Raw genomic sequence first — 17,661 nt, forward strand, 5'->3', positions numbered from 1 at the left:
CTTCCTTTCCTCCTTCCTCTCTCTAGAGGCAAAATATCCTTGCATTGGCCACTCCCATTCCCTCCTGCCTCATGCAGGGCCAAGCTCTTCCCTTTTTATTTTTTTGACCTTCATCTGTCCTTCTGGGCTCCTCATGTCAGTTGCCTCTGAATCTTTCTCTGGACCAGTTCATGCCAGATCAAAGGTCACCGTCCCAGACCCGGGGACCTACAGGGGCCTCTCCAGTCACTCGTTATCATAGCACCCTTGTTTATTTCCCCAGAGCACTTCTCACGATCCGAATGAAATGCTGTTTTTATACCTGCATTCCTGCATGGAATGGTGGTTCCGCCACGTCAGAAACTGGTCTTCTTTATCAGCATATGCCCCATGCCTAGAACAGCTCTTGGCTCATCGTAGGTGCTCTGTGATTACTTGTTGAATGACTGAATGATGCTCTAAATATGTTCAAATCTCACTCATCCTAGAGGAAACAAAACAAAACAAAAATTTTTTTAAAGATTTTATTTATGTATTTGAGAGAGAGATAGAGCCCAAGCAGGCAGAGAGGCAGGCACAGGGAGACGGAAAAGCAGGCTTCCTGCTAAGCAGGGAGCCTGACATGGGGCTCGATCCCAGGACCCTGGGACCATGACCTGAGCTGAAGACAGACACTTAACCGATTGAGCCACCCAGGTGCCCCAAAACAAAAAAAAATTTAAATACTGTTTTCTTCTATCTTAGGTAGAGACTGATTTCTGGGACAGCCCTGGCTGTACAGCTTAGTGAACCCAGCACAACAGCCTAGAGGCAGCTTGATAGATGCTTGCTGAATATTTCTGGACAGACTTGGATGTTAGGATATGTGTTTCCTGATAACTTCTTATGACATAATTGGGGTGTTAATACTTTGATTTTCCTATTTTCCCATACAGTTTTATGTCAGCAGTCTTATAACAGCCAAACCTTCTTATGCTTCCCATTAGTATTGCCTTACAAATCCAAGAGAGGGACATTCATAGCAACCAAATAGAAAATCTCATTAAAGTATTGAGGCAAGGTACTTCACCTTTTTCCCCAAAAAGTACCCAAAGCACACAATGTTGGGCTCACAGTGAATGTTCATTAACTTTTACTTGCTTAACTTTTTTTCTTTTTTCAAATTTCTTTAACACAATGTGAATATCTAAAATTAAAAATATCAGAAAATAAGACTTTCATCATATAATAGGCAGTGATTACTATGTGGACATTTAGAGCAATGTAATAACTCACTGAAAGCATCCTTCTGCTTCTAGGAAAGCTATTTTGTCATAAAGCCTATGGATCACTGCCTTCTTTGTGTGTGTGTCGTGTCTCTGCCCAACCAGCTCTGCAGAGACGATATCCTCTTGGGGGATGATGGTGGTTTCGTGAACAAATTCACAATAAACAGTGATGACTTTGGACTAAAGCAGGCAAAATCCAAGAAAAAACTACAAAGCCAAGTCTTAGACTCAAAGAACTTTAAAAGGTAAGGGTATCACATGGGCAGTTGAATTTTTCTAATATAGACAGTGTTCAAGTATTTGTATAGTGAATGCAATGTACCAGGCCCTATGGTAGAGATCTGAAATACAAAGCCGAGCTAGAAACACTTCTTACCTCAAGGAACTTCCAGCATAACTGGGAAGAGAGAGAGGAAAATTAGCCACTGGAATTCCAATTGTAAATGTTATTGACAAAGTCTATAGGTATTTGAGTGAATTAAAGTGTGTAAATTAAATGAAAAAAAGTTAAATAATGAAAAAACTGTAAAAAATATGTATGACTATTTGCTAGCACTTGTATATGGAAAGAGAGCCTCAATGTAAAAGCAATCGATACAGAATTCAAAGAAAAAAATTGGATAGATGTGGAGAAAAAATAAAAATTTCTGGACATCAGAAGATAACATTTTAAAAGTAAATAACAAACTGAAGGGGCACCTGGGTGGCTCAGTCAGTTAAGCGTCTGACTTAATTTTGGCTCAGGTGATGATCTCACGGTCCTGGTATCGAGCCCCACGTAAGGTTCCATGCCCAGCAAGGAGTCTGCCTGAGGACTCTCTCTCTCCCTCTGCCCTTCCCCCCACTCACAATCTCTCTTTCTCTCTCTCTCTCTCTAAAATAAATAAATCTTTAAAAAGTAAATAAAAACTGTGATAAATATACTAAATATGAGAAACAATGGGTTGATACTCTTTAATAGTTTTGGCAGTTCAATTAGAAAATAATCATTCCCCAAGAAAAATGGGCAAAGACTGTGAACAGATAATTTATGCACAGACACACATAGTGCAAAGAGTCAATAAACATTTCAAAGTGATCATCAGGCAAAAATGCTAACAATTATCTCCAAATGATGGGATTCTAGGTGGTTTTTTTTTTTAAAGATTTTATTTATTTATTTGACAGAGAGAGATCACAAGTAGGCAGAGAGTCAGGCAGAGAGAGAGAGAGGGAAGCAGGCTCCCTGCTGAGCAGAGAGCCCGATGCGGGACTCGATCCCAGGACCCTGAGATCATGACCTGAGCCGAAGGCAGCGGCTTAACCCACTGAGCCACCCAGGCGCCCTCTAGGTGATTTTTTGTTGTCTTTATAATGGACTGTCTTTTACATTTTTACAGTAAATATATATTACTTTTATTAGCAGAAGAACAAAGAAGTATTCTTAATCAAAGAAGTACAACTTAAAATTGGGTAAAATTTCTCATTTCTAACAATGAAAATGGGGTAGGGTTTGAAAATGGGGTAGATTCTGTAAATGGGCAGTCTCACCGACTATCGGTGGTGGAAGTTTGAGCTTGATCCCTTTCAGGAGAGCAGTCTGGGAGATGCATCGAGTGTCTTACTAAACCTTTCTACATTAGGACCCAGGATCCCCATGCGTTTAAAAATATAAGTATGGTTATCACAGCATTGTTTCTAATAGTAAAGTCACTAGTGTCCAACAAGGGAGGAATAATTAATTTAAATGATTAATTATTTAGGTAAATAATTCAGATATTATATACATCTATAACAAAATATAATATAGTTTCCACAAATATGTTTACATATTTTGTAAATATGTCCGTATAAATATAACACATTTATATGTAAAATATATTTTTTTGTCAGCACCTTTTTTGGTTGGATATTTAAAATACCAAGAGTGGGGGCATCTGGGTGGCTCTGTGGGTTAAGCCTCTGCCTTCGGCTCAGGTCATGATCGCAGGGTCCTGGAGTCGAGCCCCACATCAGGCTCTCTGCTCAGTGGAAAGCCTGCTTCTCCCTCTCCCTCTGCCCGACGCTCTGCCTGCTTGTACTCTCTTTCTGTCAAATAAATTAAAAAAAAAAAAAAAAAGCCTTTAAGTACCAAAGGCATTCAGTAAATCATAGTATAAGCATATTAGGGAATGCCATGCACTCTCATTTAATAATGTTTTGAAATATATTTAATAACAAGGAGAATGTTCATGATATAATATTAAGTAAAAACATTTAACTTTTCTATGTACCTCGTATACACTATTAAGCACTTCATTCCAGTTATGACAGGCTCTTGAATAGAAGCTGAGACATGAATTTTCTTTCTGAGATTTTTGTCACCCGTCAGAAAATTCCATGGCCTCTTTCCCATTCCTGTTTTTATTAGCTGGATATGTTCGAAATGAGATGGGGCCTCTGAGGAATCTGAGGAATCTGGGTACAGCTAAATGAATGCTAATTTGCATTGGTTCTTTTGGGTGATTATTTACATGTAGATGATTTAATCATATAGAGATCTTCATGTACATGATTCAAATTATTCAAGTCTGAAGAGTATAGATGGGCTGCGTGGGGAGGCATGTTCTTACACCAACAGATTCTCAAACTAACAAAATGAAAAGTATTAAGGCCAAAGGGGTAATTAAACTCTGGAGCTATCATTAATGTTTTCCTGCAGTAGATACTCACATAATTCATTCATTTTAAATGGGTGGGGGTAAGGGCATGGGTAGAAAACACCGGTATGCAAAATGTCCTACAAATTAAAGAAGAAAGTAGCCAGTACCAGAGTCCCAGTTAAACACAGTCTGGCATGGAAGAAGAAATCTCTCTACTCTGTTTAATCCCATATTGTCGAACGTTCCCGCCTTGAGTTCTAAACACTTCTACACCTCAACGCGAATCTCAGGAACTTGGGAACAAGAATTTTACCGTAGTCATCCTTATGTCCTTTTACCTGGGATACAGTAGGCACTCAATAAGCATTGCGAATGAGGAAACAAGTATACCGTAAAACATGAGTAAATATAACAACAGGAAGATGGTTTCCTCCAGGTTAAGACAAGAATTCTACCATAAAAGTTTTGACCCCTAATACTAAGCCTGTCACTGAAATGTCCTGTGCACTGATGAGCAAGGCTTTAGAGCTAGGAAGACAACTGTCCCAGCCTCAGCTTCAGTAGAAACACGGACTACCAGGGACTACAAATTTCCCCAGCTTTCTAGTTTGGAAAGTATTCATGGAAAATATGAACATGAATTGACTCATCCAAAACAAAATGAAACACAGTCCCTTTGGATGACCCGAATTTCTCAGTAAAGTGAGGATAATAGTGCTCGTATTAGACAGAGACGCTTCTAGGTTATTCCTTTAATTCTGAATCTACAGCTCGGTATTTGATTTGATAAATACATTTTTATTTTTCCATTTTAAATATGCTAGATGATAAATAGTTAAACGGTTAAAAGTGGTATCAGGCACACGACGGTGCCCCACGTGCAAGCTTGTGTGTGTCTAACGTAACCCCTCCCTTTTTTCTTCTCATTGCAGTGTTAAAAGGAAGCTGCATAATGACTGGGTGATGAAAATTAGATACATTACACCCCTGAGCTGTTTTGGGTCCTGCTCCTTAGACAGTGTTCATTCCCTGGTTTTGGAATCCTTGAAGAGACTTGAGGATAATTTGTAAGTACAGTAGTTTGTGTACATGAACTTTCTGCAACTTCAGACTTTTTACAACTACTAAGACCATGATGGCCCTGGAATTTACAAACTAGTTTTTAGAAACATCAGGTGTGAATGATTCCATTTACTTGACAAGATTAATTACCTTTTTAGGAAGTCATGGACGTTACTCATGCAAATTGGAATAGGATGTGTCTTCCTAGCAACAGTTTTGCTCATCTGATGTTTATTGCCACAATCTATTGGAATAAATCAATATGGGTGCATCTATAACCATATTGTTACAGTTCTGGGGGTAAGACTCATTCTTCCATGTCAGCCGGCTAACCTGTACTCACAGGTCTGTAGCACAAACGTCATGTTCCAGGTGTAATAAAGACATGAAATGGCTTTCTTATAGACAGGTGCATTTGAAGAGTATGTAGTCTTATTTTTAATCTGGTTAAATATTTATTGATAACTATTCATATGTAATAATTATATAATATAACCATAACTATAGTATAACTAATATAACCATAACTATATAACCATATAGTATAACTATAATATAACCATAACCATAACTATTAAAACATAGTACCTATGTGTTAATTATATTTACATATGATAACTATAAAACAGATGCTATACTTCAATTTTCAGTTGAAAAAGTTAAAATTTTTTTAAAAATGCATTAAGTTATATGCTACAACATGGGTAGACCTCAAAACATGATGCTAACTGACAGAAGCCAGACACAAAGGACTGCACATTCAATGATCCCATTTATATCAAATGTCCAGAAAAGGCAAATTTGTAGAGATAGAAAGTAGATCAGTGGATGCCAGGAGGTAGTGGTAAGAGAAGGGATCTGAAGTAGAAACAGGGAAACTTTTGGGGATATTGAAATTGTTCCAAAACTTACTGTGGTGATTGTTATACAACCGTATAAATTTACTAAAAATAACTGAATTGTACATTTACAAATCGGTGAATTTTGTGTTATATAAGTTATACCTCAACAAAACTGTGTTAAAAATGCATAGAGACTTCTAGTTTCTAGTCTAGCATGTGGAGTTTGGAAGTCATCACTTGGCCCTAACAGCAGGTGAAAAAGACAAAACTAAAAAATCAACAGCTCTTCTTCTCAAATCCTTCTTAAATCCTTAAAGAAGTGAAGTCACAGATCAAACTGCTGTCCTCAAATCTGGAGAGACAGACAGGCATATACTAAGAATCACAACTTACCAGAACAGAAATCCACAAACATGTACCTCTGGGAAACCAATATACTGTGATAGGAAAACCTAAACTGTGATTAACAAATCACTGGGGGCTCAACATAGAAAAGTCCAGGAGTTAAAAACTCCAAGGACCTAGTTAAAGGGGTCCCCATACTTTTGTGAATTTTACTTCCAGGAGCTCAACCAGTTTCCCACAGTGAATATTGGAAACTCCTCTCCTGCTTCTGATGGGGAAGAGGAAAATGTACCACATTCAAACACACCCAAACATTGTGTTCTTAACAAAGTCTGTCCTCAAGCAAAACCATCTTACCAGATCCTAAGCTATTGGGGTTTTATCAAAGACTAAACGCCCTGGGAGAAGGAGATAACTAGCTTTCACACAGGAGAAGTGAAATACCAAATCCAGTCCACTCTAGTCATCCTGACTCACCTAAGGGAAGGGATGCTGCAAAATCATTGTGAAGTTCACAGTTCAGGGACACGGGCTCACCTAAAGACAGACCTAATCAAAGGATTGTAGACCACTTTCGTTTCATCCCACCCACCTTACAACCTCATTATTAAATGCCTATTTGCAGCAGTTCCTTTTACACAATAGATTATGATCTCCTATCAAAAAAAAAAAAAATGTACAAGGCATACCAAAATGCAAAAACAGTTTGAAGATATAGAGCAAGTATCTAATTAAACTCAGATGCAGCAGGGATATTGAAATCAGAAGACTAGGAAGGTAAAATAACTATGAGTAATATGGTAAGGCCTCTAATGGATAAAGTAGATACCATGCCAAAACAAAACAAAACAAAACAAAATAGGTAATGTAAACAGAGGGATAGAAATTTTAGTAAATAATCAAAAAGAAATGTTAGAGATTAAAAAAAAACAAAAAACAAATAAAGAATGCCTTTAATTGGATCAAAAGTAGACTGACATACTTGTGGAAGGAGTCTCTGGACTTCAGAATATGTCAATACTTGTTTCAAAAATGGTAAAGAAAAAAAACCTTATATTTTTCACACACACACACACACACACACACACCTCAAAATGGATCATAGATGTAAATATAAAACACAAAACTATAAAACTCCTAGAATAAAATCTAAATAGGAACTTTATAGATATAATACCAAAGCATAATCCATGAAAGGAATGGATGATAAGCTAGACTTCATTAACATTAAAAACTTGGGCTCTGGAAAGACACTGTCAAAATAACAACAACAACAAAAGCCACAGACTAGGAAAAAATATTTGCAAAAGGCATATCTGATAAAAGGACTCTTATCCACAATATACCAAGAACTCTTAAAACTCAACAGTAAGAAAACAAACAACCTAATTTTTAAAAACAGGTCAAGGGGCTCCTGGGTGGCTCAGTGGGCTAAAGCCTCTGCCTTAGGCTCAGGTGGTGGTCCCAGGGTCCTGGGATCGAGCCCTGCATCGGGCTCTCTGCTCAGCAGGGAGCCTGCCTGCTTCCTCCTCTCTCTGTCTCTGCCTGCCTCTCTGCCTACTTGTCTGTCAAATAAGTAAATAAAATCTTAAAAAAAAAAAAAGGTCAAAAGATCTGAAGAGACACCTCACCAAAGAAGACATACAAATGTCAATAAGCACATGAAAAGACATTCCACATCATAAGTCATTAGAGAAAGGCAAACTGAAGCCACAAGAAATATGGCAAACCCATAGGTAACATCATACTCATTAAAAGCTAAAAGCTTTTTCCTTTAGGATCAGGAACAAGACAAAGATGTACACTTTTACCACTTTTATTTGACGTCATATTTGAAGTCCTATGCAGAGCAAGTAAGAAGAAAAATAAATAAAAGGTATTCAAATAGAGAATAGAGAAAGAAGTAAAACTGTCATTATTTCCAGATGACATGATATTACATATAGAAAGTCCTGAGGACTCCAGCAGAAAGCTGTTAAAACTAATAAATTAATTCAGTAAACTGTAGGACACAAAATCAAATACCCAAATATGCAAAATATATACAAATATACAAGAATTAGTTGTGTTCTACACAATGAACTATTGGAAAGAGAAATTAAGAAAATAATCCCATTTACAATTGCATCAAAAAGAAAACAAATTAGCTATGAATAAATTTCACCAAGGAGATGGAAGACTGAATACTGTATGACATTAATGAAAGAAATTGAAGAAGATACATGTAAATGGAAAAGATATTCCATGTTCATGGATTGGAGGAATCAATATTGTCACAATGACCATGCTACCCAAAGCAATGCACAGGTTCAATGCAATCCTTATCAAAATTCCAATGGTATTTTCTCACAGAAATAGAAGAAACAATTCTAAAATTTGAACGGAACTGCAAACAGCCCCAAATAGGCAAAGCAGTCTTGAGAAAGAGTAACAAAGCTGGAGACATTATGCCGTCTGATTTCAAACTATTGCAAAATTATAGTAATCAAAATGGTATGGCATAGGTCTAAAAACAGACATGGAACAGAATAGAAATCTCAGAAATAAACTCACAATATACGACCAATTAATTACAACAAAGAAGCCAGATGGAACAGCATAGAAATCCCAGAAATAAACTCACAATATATGACCAATTAATTACAACAAAGAAGCCAAGAATACACAATGGGAAAGGACAGTGTCTTCAATAAATGGTGTTGGAAAAACTGGACAGCCACATGCAAACAAATAAAACTGGGCCCCTATCTCACACCACACACAAAAATTAACTTAAAGTGGATTAAAGACTTGAATGTAAGAACTAAAGCCATAGGGGCGCCTGGGTGGCTCAGTGGGTTAAGCCTCTGCCTTTGGCTCTGGTCATGATCTCAGTGTCCTGGGATCAAGCCCCACATTGGGTTCTCTGCTCCAAGGGGAGCCTGCTTTCTCTTCTCACTCTGCCTGCCTCTCTGTCTGCTTGTGATCTCTGTCTGTCAAATAAATAAATAAAATCTTTAAAAAAAAAAAAAAAAGAACTAAAGCCATAAAACTCCTAGTGTAAAACATAAGTGGGAAGATCCTTGACATTGATCCTTGCTGTGGCATTTTGAATCTGACACCCAAAGCAAAAGCAACAAAGGTAAAAGTAAACAAGTGAGACTACATCAAAGTAAAAAGCTCTATGTAGCAAAAGAAATCAGCAGCAAAATGAAAAGACCACCTACTAAATAGGAGAAAATATTTGCAAACTATACATCTGATAAGGGGCTAATATCCGTGTGTGTGTGTGTGTGTGTGACTCATACTACTCAAAAGCAAAAAATCGAATTAAAAAATGGACAGAAGTTCTGAATAGAATTTTTTTCAAAGAAAACATACAGATGGCCAAAATGTACATGAAAAAGTGTTCAACATCAGAGAAATGCAAATCAAAACCACAATGAGATATCACCTCACACCCGTTGGAATGGCTAAAGTCATCAGCATTTTCATGGAACTAGAACATATAATCCTAAAATTTGTATGGAACCAGAAAAGACCTCAAGTAGCCAAAGGAATGTTGAAAAAGAAAACCAGAGCAGCAGGCATCACAATTCTGGACTTCAAGCTCTATTATAAAGCTATAATCATCAAGACACTATGGTACTGGAACAAAAACAGACAAATAAATCAATGGAGCAGAACAGAGACCCCAGAAATGGGTCCTCAACTCTGTGGTCAGCTGATCTTCAGCAAAGCAGGAAAGAATTTAACCAATGGAAAAAAGACAGTCTCTTCAAAAATGATGTCGGAAAAATTGGTCAGTCACATGCAGAAGAATGAAACTGGACCATTTTCTTATACCATACACAAAAATAAACTCAAAATAGATGAAAGACCTCAGTGTGAGACAGGAATGCATCAAAATTCTAGGGAAGAACAGGGGCAGCAACCTCCTTGACCTCGGCCACAGCAACTTCTTGCTACGTATGTCTCCAAAGACAAGGGAAACAAAAGCGAAAAGGTACTGTTGGGACTTCATGAAGTTAAAAGCTTCTTTACAGTAAAGAAAATAGTCAAAACTAGAAGACAACCTATGGGAATGGAAGAAGATATTTGAAAATGTCTTATCAGTTAAAGGGCTAGTATCCAAAGTCTTTAAAGACTTATTGAACTCAACATCCATAAAACAAAAAATCCAATCAAGAAATGGGCAGAAGATATGAATAGACATTTCTCCAAAGAAGACACAAATGACCAAGCAGACACATGAAAAAATGCTCCACATCACTCAGCATCAGGGAAATACAAATCAAAACTGCAATGAGATACCACCTCACACCAGTCAGAATGGCTAAAATTAATAAGTTGGGAAACAACAAATGCTGGCCATGACACTGAGAAAGGGGAGCCCTCTTGCATATTCTCACAAATGCAAACTGGTGCAGCTTCTTTGGAAAACAGTATGGAGGTTCCTCAAAAAGTTAAAAATAGAGCGAATACAACCCAGCAATTGCACTATTAGGTATTTAACCAAAAGATAAGAACATAATGATTCAAAGGGGCACATGCACCCCAATGTTTAAAGCAGCAGTGTCCACAGTAACCAAACTGTGGGAAGAGCCCAGATGTCCATCAACAGATGAATGAATAAATGTGTCTACACACACACACACACACATACGTATGCACAGCAGAATATTACTCAACCATGAAAAAGAATGAAATCTTGCCATTTGAAATGACATGGAAGGAACTAGAGGGTATTATCTAAGTAAAATAAGTCAATGAGAAAAAAGATAAATATCATATGATTTCACTCATACGTGGGATTTAAGAAACAGAACGGATGAACATAAGGGAAGGGAAGGAAAAATAAAACAAGATGAAAATTGAAAGGAAGACAAACCATAAGAGACACTGAACTCTAGGAAGCAAACTGAGGGTTGACGGAAGGGAAGTGGGTGAGTGGAAGGAATAATTGGGTGATGGCCAGTAGGAAAACAGTACAGAAGTTCCTCAAAAAATTAAAAATACAACTACCATATGATGCAGTGATTCCATTTCTGGGTATTTATCTGAAGAATATAAAACATGAATTCAAAAAGTTATATGGACCCAACATTAATTACAGTATTTTTTATAATATCCAAAATATGGAAACAAAGTAAGTGTCCCTTGATGGATGAAAGGGTAAAGAAAATTGGTACATATGTAGAATGCAATATTATTCAGCCACAGAAAAAAGAATGAAATCTTGCCATTTTTGACAACATGGATGAGTCTGGAGGCTTATATCAAGTGAAATAAGCCAGACACAGAGAGACAAATCCTGAATGGTATCGCTTACATGAGGGATCAAAAAAAAAAAAAAAAATCAAGCTCATGAAAACTAAGAGTAGAAAAGTGGATGCCAGGGGCTTGGGTGTTGGAGAAATAGGGACAAGTTGGAAAAATGTGTAAACTTTCACTTACCTGAGGATCTAGTGTGTAACATGGTGACTGCAGTAGATAACACTATATTGTACAACTGAAATTTACTAAGAGAGTAGAACTTAAATATTCTCAGAAGAAAGAAAGAAAGGATGAAAGAAAGAAAGAAAGAAGGAAAGCAAGAAAAGAAAGAAAAAGGGGAAATGGAAGGAAGGTAGGGACGGAGGAAGAAAGGGAGGAAAAGAAGGGAAGGGAAAGAAGGAGGAAAGGAAAGAAAGAAAGAGGGGCATCTGAGTGGTTCAGTTGTTTAAGTGTTGGACTCTTGATTTTGGCTCAGGTCATGATCTCAGGATCATGATCAGGATTTTCTCTCTCTACCCCGTCCTCACTCCCTCACTCTCTCTCAAAATAAAAAGAAAGAAAGAGAGAAAAAGAAGAAAAAAAGAAAAAGGTAAATATGTGAGGTAATGGGTAGTTAATTGACTCAATGGAGGGGAATCCTTGTCATGGTGTATTCATACACCAGATCCAAAAAAACCAAAAAGATAATAACAGAACAAAACACTAGCGGTCGAACCTTAAAACTATAAAATGCCTCCTTGATGATTTAATTCCATTATTTAAAATTCAATTTCTTTGATTGTAATTATTTTTTTATGAATTTCAGCCTTTCTATCTAAAGAGTTGGTGAGTTGCAGTGACATTGCATCATAGCTGGAGGACTTGGGTTCGACTAAAAGGCAGCTGGGAAAATTGGTGAATAGTCTGTTTGTCCTACTAACAACTCACAGATGATAACTCCCAGATCCTTCCTATTTTTTTTTAAGAGAGACAGAGGGGGAGAGAGAGTGTGTGCAAGCTGGGGGGGGGGGGTGTGGAGGGGAAGACGGAGAGGGAGAGAGAGAATCCCAACCAGCAAGCAGGCTCCATGGCCAGTGTGGAGCCCCACACAGGGCTCGATCTCCCGACCCTGAGATCATGACCTGAGCCAAAACCAAGAGGCAGTGGCTCAGTTGAGTTTTTAAATGAAATGCACAAAAAGTGAGAGGAAAAGGGAGCCTCCACACATATAGAGCTAGAATTTTTTTAAATTCCAAGATTTTCAATTTAAGAAACAGACTAACAAAATTAGAAATTTTATGAAAGAAAAGAGTATCACATCTCTAAAATGACTGACTATACCCTACATTTTCTTGAAAGTTAGAGTCTTCATGAAAGACACATATTTCCCCCTCATTTAGAAAAAGATAAAAATGTTTATCTTGATGTATAACATATTGCACTGAGAAAATGAAGTAAAAACTTTTCACAGCACATTGAAAACAGTTTCATTTCCTAACATCAGATCTGATTCCACAAACATCATTTCTATGGCATAATTAATTTTCATTTAGTTTCTGTAACATAATTAACTACTAGTGATTATACTCTGGCATTTTAAAGGAGTGCATTTCTGAAACATTTAATTAAGAGATAGATGCAACTTAATTTCTAATTGATTTGTATTATGTTGGCAATTTATAATATATTCATACCCATAAAGAAGCTTTTGGGAAACCATATGAAATACGATATGCCCTGTGGCCCCTATGAAGATGTATATTCTACTCCAACATCCAGAGAAAGGATTGTCATCTCCAAGATACACAAAACTACAGGCATGATTTTACCAGCACAAATATTCCCAGTACGTTCACCAGGGTAATTCTAACAGTCGACATGGTAACTGGAAAACTATACACAGGTCATGTACTTCAGCCTTTAATCCAGAAGTGTATCAGTAATTCAATGAACATTTTTTAAAGATTTTTATTTATTTATTTGACAGAGACACAGAGAGAGATCAAACACAAGCAGGGGGAGTGGGAGAGGGAGAAGCAGGCTTCCCCAGAGCAGGGAGCCCAATGTGGGGCTCGATGCCAGGCCCTGGTTTCCTGACCTGAGCCAAAGGCAGATGCTTAATGACTGAGCCACCTGGCTGCCCTGATTCAACAAATATTTACTAAGTCACTATGTGTTAAGCACCGTGGACAATACAATATGTTTAAGGCTTGACCCCTGCCTTTAAGTACTTGAACTCTAAGTGAAAAGACAAGAAATACAGCCTTAATCTCAATGGCATGCTGGAGTCAGCTCATATCAGCTGATGAGAGCTGATTGCTAAGATCTCAAGAAATTTGACAAACTTAATGAATACTACCATCATTTAAAATGTAATTTTATGAGCTCACAATTCCATTATATGAAAACCAAAAACAATAAATACTCAAAACTCATCACTTTTTATTTTAGTACATTTTACTGTTCTGTATGTTCTTGAGGTTTATATGACCTTAGGGACATAGGACTATTATATAATGGTGTTCAACTGTGTAACTTTCCCCAACCCCAAGTTCAGAGATGTTGTCTTGCTAGTTTGAAATTAGCTACCTTAAGAATACTTATACCATGGAAAACAGCAAATGTTATAAGCCAATGACCTCCCTGAGCCCCACTTCCCTGGCCCTTGCTCAGTATTAAACATTTACTGGCACACAACCGGTCAGTAAGATAGGATAATCACATTGCAAGCAGAGCACGTTAAATTTCAGTTGAATGGTTTATAGTTATTGGCATCATAGGGGTCAAAAAAAGGAGTAATAAATGATAGTATTTGAGCAAGCCCTAGAGGGAAGAATATGTCTTTTATAGAGGATTATGATAATAAATTTGGCAGGGATATTATTAAATAAGAAAGATTATGGCAGCTAATAATAAGCATGCCAAGTTGGCTTCTGAATGAGTTAAGGGACTTATTTCTTCTTAAAGACTGTCTTTACGTTGGTATGTTTAGCTGTGTATTGGCACTCTCACATTGCAAAATAGAAATCAACACATTGTTCTGAAGAAGACTGACAAGCATCTGGAAGCTTTGTCTTCAGAAAACCCAATATCCCTCCCTGGCTGCTGTGTCTTACATTTTTGGCTCTTGAAGGTTGTGACTCTCCCTATGCCTTCTCAATGGCCTCAGTGAGGTCTCTAACCCTTCATCTCCCCCATTAGCTCCAATTTCGTCAGCTCCCTCCTTGACTTCCTTCTCTCCCTCCCCACCTGGAGCCCAGACTCATCACCTGAGCTCATATCTCACCAGCATTCTTCTGTGCTATGCATCCCCTTCAGCCATGCACCAGTCAGCAGAATCCCAACCCTTCTGCTCAACAGAGCCCTTGGTCCCTCCTCCCAGACCTTTGTGTCCTCATTTGTCCCTGTTTGGTCCCCTCAGACTATTCCCAGCTCCAGCTCTGCTTACTCTCCACAGATGTCCCATCCCCCGTGACCACAAAACCCTGAGGCCTTTAGAGTAATTCCCAGCAGCCCAAATCATTTGGAATCTTCTCTATCCACACCTATCCTTGATCTTCTCTTTTGGTCTTAGAGGTTGAGACATCAAACATTTCATCATTGGCCTTGCATTTTTTAAACTTCTTCTGTAGGATCTTGCTGATCTCAGGTTCTCCCACTCTCTCATTTCCGCCTATAGTACTCAAGTCTCTTCTAATGTGAGTAATGTTTTGCTTAACATATAATCTCCTTTGAACTATTATACTATACCTCTTCCAGAAAAAGTACTCTTCATTCACTATCTCCACTACTTTGGCATTACTTGTTCCCTCTATAATCCTCTCTCATATAACCTTTCCCCATCCTACTCTGTAGAAGAGACTCTCAAGTTGGCCAATGTCTACATTGTATAACTGAGAGACACTGAACTTGTCAGATAGCCTCAGGACATTCAGCATTACTTATCTTACTCAGTAAAACTCTATTATCTTTTGGGAAGCCAAAGTTTTCTCCTGGTATCTTACTATTTCTTTTCTTTATGACTCTTTTTGGTGTCTGCTGTTGAATGGGGTGTTCTCTAAAGTACTCTCCCTAGACAACTTTAATTCTCACTTTCTAGGCACTTCTAGGGTGATGTTCCTCTTCTCTAGCCTACTAAGAACTATATGCTGATGAAACCCAAGCTATTTTGGATTTTGGACTTAGTATACCTGCTCACCGTCTTCACTTGGATATCTTATAGCCCCTCAAACTCATATGTTCATAACTGAACTTAACTCCCCCACTTCTCAATCTATATATTTTATAGGATTTTTTATTCCTCTTGATCCATCAAATCATCCTAGGCAGAAGTCTGGCAACTCCTCATGATTCCTTCCTTAAACCACCAATCAACAAATTCATCTATATTCTCTTATGAACACTTGTTGGATCTGTCTTGTCTTCTGTATCTCTATCCCCCTAGGCTATGATCTCCAACTGGTATCTTGCCCCTATTTTATTACCGCCAAAACTATTGTCTATTAGTCTTCCAGAGTATTTTTATGAAGATGATATCCAACCATCTCAATAGCTTTCATGTTTCTCCATCCCCTACCATAGCACTTCCATAGTCTGGTCCTGCCAGCCTCTTCACATCGTTCCCTTCACTGCCTTGTACTTAAGTTTCTTTAACTCTGAGCCTGTGGCTGCTCCCTGGATAACCCGTGCTGGGAGTTTGTACATGTTTGGTGCCGAAATACTCTTCCCAATCTTCCTCTCCTCCTTTCTTTCAACCTCCATAATCTTTTTTTTTTTTTTTTAATCTTGGAAAAGAGGAAAAGTTTTTGTTTTTAATTTTTTTCCAATTTTATTGAGGTATAATTGACCCCATAATCCTTCAAGGGTCAGATGATACCAACTCTAGGAAATTGTTCTAATTCTCTCTGATACCTCTTTCCCCAACTGGGTTAGGTATCCGTTTCGTGCCTCAGTCTCTTTATTTATTGTTTTTTAATTATGTTCAAGGGTGTGTCTTTAGAAGACACCAAGCTTGTTGAGAGTTATTAATATACCCAACATTATCTAACTAATTGTCTTATGACTTGAGGTATTTGACCACTCTAGAAGAAACTCTAGAGCCTGAATATTTATTTGTTTAGCAAATACTTACTGATGAGTTAATACATTTGACACACTGTTCTATATGCTGGGAATTTAAAGATGAGTAAGACTAGGTCCTTGCTCTTGTGTCTAATGAGAGAGAAAACAAAGACATTCCCACAGAGGATGATAAATGTCATGATATAGATATTAGAGAGGTATAGAGAGGAGCAGAAGAGAGTTCTTAGAACATCTTAAATAGGATTTTGAAGGGAGAAAAATTGGAGAAGGCTTCCTGAAGAAGGTGTCATGCATGCTGAGTTTTGAAGATCTGGTAAGGATTAGCCAGGCACGCCATTCCATGAGAGTAGATAAATAGCCACATGAAAGAGCTGGCATTTACGAAGATATGGAAATGAAAAAGAAAATAGTGAGTTCTAGAAACTCACTATAATTAGAGCACAGAAAGGGAGAAGGGTTGGGAAAGATGAGGAGGGACAAGCCGAACATGAAAAGGCCTACACACCAAGACTGAAGTCCTGGAGTATTAACCTGAGAGCTATATGAGCTATTGAATTCTTTGGCCGGGAGAATGGTCAATGAGGAGTTCTTGACAAACTGCCCTAGCAGTGAGAAGGGGAATAGGTTGGGGAAGGAGGAGGCAGGTTGGGAAGGAGGAGATGACTGGGGAGATAGGGTAATAGTTTAGAAAGAAGCTGACGAGAGCTGGAACTCAACCGGTAGAAGTGAGAATGGAGAGAGACCAGATCCATATATAATTTATAAGCATTGGCAACCTACTGGATGAGAGGAACAAAAAGAATCTAAGTTTCATTTTTTTGTTTGCAACCGTAATTTTTGCATATGTATTATATACCAAAAACTGTTCCAAGAATTGATAAACGGTATGCAAAAAAGACCAACTCTCTCCTCTCTTGGAGCACATATTCTAGTGGAAAAGACATAATCCAGTAAATGATACAAATTTAAGAAATGAAGTAGGGTTACAGGATGAAGTGACTGGAGGCATATTTTTGACAGGATGGTCAGGAGAGAGTACTCTGGGAAGCTCACGTTTGAGCAAAGAGCCTTATGAGGTGAAGAGTCAAATCATGAAAGATCCAGAGGAAGTCTGAGAGCAGCGGAAGCTGCTGGGCTTCTGGCTGGGAGGGCTGTTTGCTTGGCCTTGCTGTTTCCTAGGAGAGAATGTGAGTAAAGGAGTATGCTGACAAGCAAATGAGTTCTAAT

The 17,661-nt window shown here is 37.9% G+C and overlaps 1 protein-coding gene across 4 annotated transcripts in view; it reads left to right on the forward strand.

The window, feature by feature from the left end:
• WDR64 (WD repeat domain 64) overlaps nt 1-17,661 on the forward strand; it is a 138,702-nt gene that overhangs the window by 32,445 nt on the left and 88,596 nt on the right. For 3 of the 4 annotated variants that reach the window (XM_032318652.1, XM_032318651.1, XM_032318654.1), the window contains 2 exons: nt 1,278-1,492; nt 4,801-4,935. In XM_032318652.1, coding sequence (XP_032174543.1) covers nt 1,278-1,492; nt 4,801-4,935 — 350 coding nt within the window. The remainder of the gene's footprint in view (nt 1-1,277; nt 1,493-4,800; nt 4,936-17,661) is intronic. The other variant, XM_032318653.1, reaches the window with a different exon arrangement.

This window comes from Mustela erminea, chromosome 17 (genome assembly GCF_009829155.1).
Source record: "Mustela erminea isolate mMusErm1 chromosome 17, mMusErm1.Pri, whole genome shotgun sequence".
In the NCBI taxonomy this organism is placed as follows: Eukaryota; Metazoa; Chordata; class Mammalia; order Carnivora; family Mustelidae; genus Mustela; species Mustela erminea.